The 6,040-nt window shown below is 43.1% G+C and overlaps 1 protein-coding gene across 4 annotated transcripts in view; it reads left to right on the forward strand.

Moving 5' to 3' along the window:
• Nucleotides 1-548: 548 nt before the first annotated feature.
• The window catches only part of RB195_014989 (uncharacterized protein), a gene marked incomplete at both ends in the record, with an annotated part of 16,856 nt that continues 11,364 nt past the window's right edge, over nucleotides 549-6,040 (forward strand). For 2 of the 4 annotated variants that reach the window (XM_064205489.1, XM_064205488.1), the window contains 6 exons: nucleotides 549-551; nucleotides 669-750; nucleotides 3,011-3,052; nucleotides 3,105-3,120; nucleotides 4,634-4,688; nucleotides 6,027-6,040. The exon at nucleotides 6,027-6,040 is cut by the window's right edge and continues 111 nt beyond it. In XM_064205489.1, the coding sequence (XP_064061369.1) occupies nucleotides 549-551; nucleotides 669-750; nucleotides 3,011-3,052; nucleotides 3,105-3,120; nucleotides 4,634-4,688; nucleotides 6,027-6,040 (212 nt within the window). The other 2 variants (XM_064205490.1, XM_064205487.1) reach the window with 2 other exon arrangements.

Below are 6,040 nucleotides of genomic sequence, written 5' to 3' on the forward strand. Positions count from 1 at the left end.
CACTACTACGCTAAACGTCCGGCTAAAGCCGGACTTTCCATGTTCTATGGTGTACGCTTCGTTCGCCTTCACTGCTCAATGAAAATTAACAGTAGTAGCATTTTCTGTAAAATTAGAAGTGTGTTTTTCTAACAACGCTTTCTTCTTCTTTTTTGTTGTTGTAAACTTAGGCTTTTTTTTCAAAGTTCGAAGATTTCAAAGTTAAACGAGTCAGTTCTACATTTGGAGAACATTCAAACTTCAGCTTCAAACCCTCTTTGGATTCCAATATAACAGGCACATATTTTGTAAGCACTATTCAAAGTGTAGATTTTCCTCCTGATTTCCCCTTACAGTTATCACAGAATGATGTTTTAACGTAAAATGACGTTAACGACATAATCGTAATGATAAAGATAACGTTCCACGTCAGATCACGTAAACTGTTTGCTACTATTTAAGCGGTCGTTTGCATGGGTGTTTCCACTTTTTGAAGAAAGCATGTTATGCATGTTACGCGGAGTTATTGCGCACCATTTATACCTATCTGACGCCGGAGCACTAATTCAATGGTGTGGGACCCGTTTACCCTATTTTATAGCTTTATGGCGTCGGTGCACCAATCCGACGCCGTGGGACCCGTCTCCCCCCATTCTTAGTTATCTGTTGGCCTATACAATGACTTGCAGGGGCCAGTCGTTGTGCCAAGTCAGTGTTTTCATCCTCCCAGACAAGTCTGGTACCAAATTATCGACCACGGAAGGATGAAAGGTTTGGTTTGTACTTAGTCGGTTTCGAATCTTCGACTTTCTGGCTACAACTCTAACATCGAAAATCTCTAACAAAAAGCGGATCTTTAACAGACAGCGCCACGCCCACCTATTGGTGAACTTCTTTAAAAAATTGCGGAAAACATGCGAAAGGAAAAAATATGATTTGCGCTCACAACCCTTATAGGCGTGAGGGAGGAATTAGAAGCTGACCATTCCATGGATATAGATTCGGAATCCCAAAAGTTTCACCTCCACTAATCCCAACACCCAAATTTAGTGATCGCAACTTTAGTCTAGAGGCAGAGGTAGCGAATCTCCCTCGCTATTAAATTCACTTTATTCTGTACCTACGTGTCATAAATTCCTTCAACCATTGTCTGCTTAGGAAGCACAGTTGGACATCTTATTCAGTATGAAAATTTGGAATGTTCGACAGTTACCGCAATTTCAGCTGGTTGAAAAGTAACTCCACTTAAAGGCATCACCTCACGAATCTGAGGTGGTACGAATTTCAGTTGGAGTATTCGTATCGTAGATTATGGAAAGAAGGGTGATTCCGTCCATTTCTTCTTAATTGCTGTAAAAACGGCTCGGAAGATACGGCTTCGAGCGTTCCAGCGCGCTACTTTCTACAAAGAGTAAGATTGGAGTGCGCCAGCCTTGTGCACGCGCCGCATCTTCCGGGCCGTTTTTTACAGCAATTATGAAGAAATGGACGGAATCACCCTCTTCCCCACGATCTACGAGCCCGTATAGGCACAACCAACCCCAAACCCGTACCACCCCAAATTCGTGGAGTGATGCCTTTAAAAGGCAGGTTATTGCAATTTTGATGTGGTGCAGAAATTACAGCGAAAGCGTATACTTCAGGTAGTGGATTGCGGAACCTAGGATGGTTATGCTCATTTTTCCCCAGTGGTCCTTAAACGCCGTGAAAGACGCTTCTTTACAGTTAATCTGCTACGCGTCACCCTCGCGTACGTCCTTCGTCCGCAATCGAGCTGTCGAAGATCAGTAATGTCTCCTTACCTTATTCAATTAGAACCAATGAATAAGCCGTTGAGGGGATGGGAGCGTGCACAGTGATGCAGGTTCTTACGTATCTCGTAGAAATGAAGCGGTTCCACTTCGTTTTTTTACGACGTTTAGTGAAAGATGAGCGGAACCAGGGTGGCTTTCACAATCTACTGTCCGAGTTCTACGTTTCGCTGTGGGATACGTGCCACGTCAAAATCATAACACGGTACTTCTATGTCAATGAATAAATAGGTGACGTGTATATTTATATTATCTCTTCGAACGACTAACCTTGATCGGCTTCTCGTATTTATTATGCTCACACCATTAAATCTTTTTTGGCTACTGTAATTTGTCTCATTTTCCGTTATGCTCAATGTTCCTCGCTCATAATGTTCGTCGTATCACACTTATACGTGTACTCATATGTTCATTATTTTTTAAAATAAAGATTTAACTACCCAGATTTAAAGTCATGCGGTAATTGCCCCGCGCAGCACTGAGGTTATGGTCGTTCTCCGGCAAAGTTAGTGTGAAGACTGCGTGGCGAATAATCTGACGAGCATCTAGCACCGAATCATTATAGCACACGAAGTCGCACAGCGCTCACTCAGAGATGTGTCGTTGTTTACCATTGCTTCTCTCCCGTAGTCTAGAAGACTACAACACTGCCAATGGGAATTAGATTCTCTACGATCCAAGCACATGTCCTGCACTCCCGAGGCGAAAAGCCACTAGCGTAGTAAAAGTCAGATCTGCGGTTAACTGCTGCTTCTGGAATTCGAAGGAAATGCTCCATCACGGCTGATTCCGCAAATGGGTATGGTGAATTCCTCCATTTGTGTCTCTCAGCCTCATAAATTGGAGGATGCAGCCTGGGTAGAGTGACCAAAACCAACAAAAATTCACTTTCTCTAGGACAAACTTTACGCACCTCTTCCATGTCGCTAAGGAGGTCTTTGCAAAAAAAAACGAGAGAAATTTGGATACGATCCAGGCTCTGATAAGATTCCTCATTGATCACACGCTCAAGGCGTATCCCCCTCTATTTCTCATTTGTGCCGCTTCTTAATAGTATTCTTGTGAAGAAACAACAGTTTAAGTCTTATCAAATCACTTGCACGCCAGCCAACATCTTTGTCACAACCCTTTTTTGGGGAATGCATCAATGAATAGTAGCCACTATTGCGATGAAATCTTCCAAGGCTTCAGTATACTACAAGCACCGACCTTTTTTTTAGGCGACTTGATGCATATATCGGCCTGCTTCATTTATTTGCCCGGTTGGTTCTAGCAGGGAAATGTCTGTCCCTTGTGAACTCAATGCCCATGAAGGGAACCTGATTGAGAGGTAACTTTTATTTCTTTGCCACTTAAAGGAGCAGTACAATCTCAACTTCAGCGCAGCGATACTGCGCAAAATAAATGCGGGAGACAAATAGTTATGAAAAGAAGGGAACCGGTATGTTACACTCGAATCGAAACTATCTGGAGGTCGGTGTAGTTGCGTATGCGGCCGCGCTCGAAGCAGCGTGGTGGAGCGTAGTGCTTGGGATCGAGAACGGATCTTCCCTAGCTTCAGCGATTAGTGACGCACCGACCTTCAAATCGTTCCGATTCGAGTGTAACATACCGTTTACCTTCTTTTCATAACTAGCTGTTGCGCTTATTCATTTTGCACACTATCGCTACATAGGTTAACTATAGAACTAGTTGGTCAACCGCAACGAGAGACGCACGTACAGTCTAAAGTATGACAAGGTGTTACCATTGGCTAGCAACAACGCTATCGTACTTTTTCCACAGCATTTGTAGAAGTTCCCGCATTCGATTTAGTGTTGTACTATGTAAACATGCTACCTGCAAGTAATTGCGCAAGCTTCCATCTTAAAGGCGTACCACGATATTGACGTGGTGTGGAACCCACACCGAAAGCGTATAATTTGGCTAGTAGATTTTGGAACCCAGCATGGCTCCACCCACCTTTCTCTAATCGTCGTAGAAAAAAAAACGGCGTAGAACCGCTTTATTTCCTATGAAATACGTTAGAACGTGCATCACTGTACACGCTCCCATTCAGTCAGCAGCTTATTCACTGGTTTTAATTGAATAGACTAGTGAGGAGACATCATTAATATTCCACCGCACGCTCCTGGACGCAGGACGTATAGTTGGGTCATAACAACATCAGTCACGGGTGTAGTTGCGGTGCATTTGCGTGCGCGCTCGGAACGGCGCGGTGAAGACAGCAGTTGGAACCGAAGTGGGACCGTCGCAAAGTGCAGCGATGGATGTTGTCAGCAACGGTTCCATTACGCTCCTGACTGCTACGCTCCACCCAAGCATCTCGAGAGAACCCGCGTAGGCAATTGCGTACGTGCTTCATGTCGTTTTGACCCTACTATACACAAGGGTGGCGCGTTGCGAATTAACTGCAAAAAAGCGGCGTCATCCACGACGTTTTAGGACCATAAGGAAAGATGAGTTCCGCAATTCACTACCTGAATAGTTTCGCTATGGATTTCACGCCACAGCAAAATCGCAAGAAGCTGCCTTTATTTGTAGCGGCAACACTGTCGTGAAGAACCTATTGATTTCGAGAATCGCTACATTCTTGTTGTCCATTTTAGTGTCTAAGAGTGGATAAGTATTCTTCTGCTCACCCGTCACCCTTTTCGAATCAGTGAAAAGTGAACGAAAAAAGTCCTTATTCTCGGAAAGATTTTATGGCTGTCATAGGACTATTTGGAGAGGTCGTAGCGCTTTTCTATAGTTAGAGCATCATTTCGAGCAAAATCTGAGAAACTATTCTCAGATTGCAGACACTCCTATGAACTACATTCTCCTTTTACTACTTTTTTCAGCAATAAGAGCGCACTAGTCTCACCTTCTGCCCTTTCGCTTCCTGATCACTCAACGGTGTGTTCTTTCTTGCAGATCGTTTACCTTTTCTTAGTGTCCTGTATTGGTTTTTCAGTTTACTTTTTGAAGCAGACGTTCTTGTTCTAATGAGTAATCAAGAGCGGTTTTTGCAAGTGAAATGAAAAAAGAGCGGCAAGAGACCGAAATACCGACATGAAATACTCACACTTCGTTGGGTAATGTTCCGTCTCTTTGTATACCTCCAAAAATAAATTGCGAGAGAAAACAAATCCGGTTAGAATTTCCGTGTTTCATTATTATTTGTGATCAAATAGGTGTAAGCGTCTCTACGGGAAAGTTTTTATGCCGTTCCATGCACTAGTTAGAATAGGGGAGAAAATGCACCTTGTTGAGGATAGTGCCTGCCGAAGTCGGTATTTGTCGTTCTTTCTTTGTAAAACTCGCAGGTTCGCCTCTGCCCAGCTCTCGTACTCTCGTATATTACAGTATCACATTTTATGTTTCCTCCTTAGTCAGTAAAATGGGAAGTCTGTCAGGTTGGTATCAGATCCAGAGATGAGACCTTAACCATGTCAAAACTTATGTTCATCGTACATGCACCGGTGGAAACTAGTTGCCAAAATGTTTGAATAGAAGAAACGATCGCTAAAAATGAACCAAACGACACAAGCTGTCTAGTTAATGAAGCACTCGAACAAACCGCTACTGAACAGCTCTGGATTGATGCGCACGCCTTTTGGTTCGATGCTTCAATGATGTCGTTTTTTTTTTGCATTTCCTCTTTCCGTGGGCTTTTTATGTGTTATGACCAAACACCGGATCCATTAGTGTGAAACATTTCGGTACGCGCAACTTCGTGAAGATGTGGTTCAATAAACAATATTACAGCGGGACACTGCTAAGTGGCCCTCTTCACTATTTGAAGCGAAACCATCGAGATGAAGAAGGAAAATGCTAGACTTAATCGCGGAGGATCCCGTTTAATGAGACACGCTCTCGACTTTTCACCATCTTTTATTTTCGATTCTTGTATTCGCATCCTTTGCAGATTTGTGTATTTGTATTGCGAGCGATATTACGAACTTCCACTAGTGATGTATTGCAGTCTCTAACGTGTCATAGCTATTCTCGTCTACTTTAGTGTTTTTATCCATTACTCCTCTAGATGAGATAGGTCCCTGACATCGCTGCGCAATATTTGGTTCAGTTATTTCCAGGATCAGAAAAATTGCAGCTGCTGCAACTACAATAACATTAGTATTAGTATTGGTAAACAGTAATAATAAGGCTCATACCTAAGATCGCAGCTTAACATCAGTTGTGGATTCTAGCGAAGTGTTTTTGGCCTCACTCAAAGTCTTCTTCGTTTTCTAGGAGGTCGTTCCTAA

This window comes from Necator americanus, chromosome V (assembly GCF_031761385.1).
Source record: "Necator americanus strain Aroian chromosome V, whole genome shotgun sequence".
In the NCBI taxonomy this organism is placed as follows: domain Eukaryota; kingdom Metazoa; phylum Nematoda; class Chromadorea; order Rhabditida; family Ancylostomatidae; genus Necator; species Necator americanus.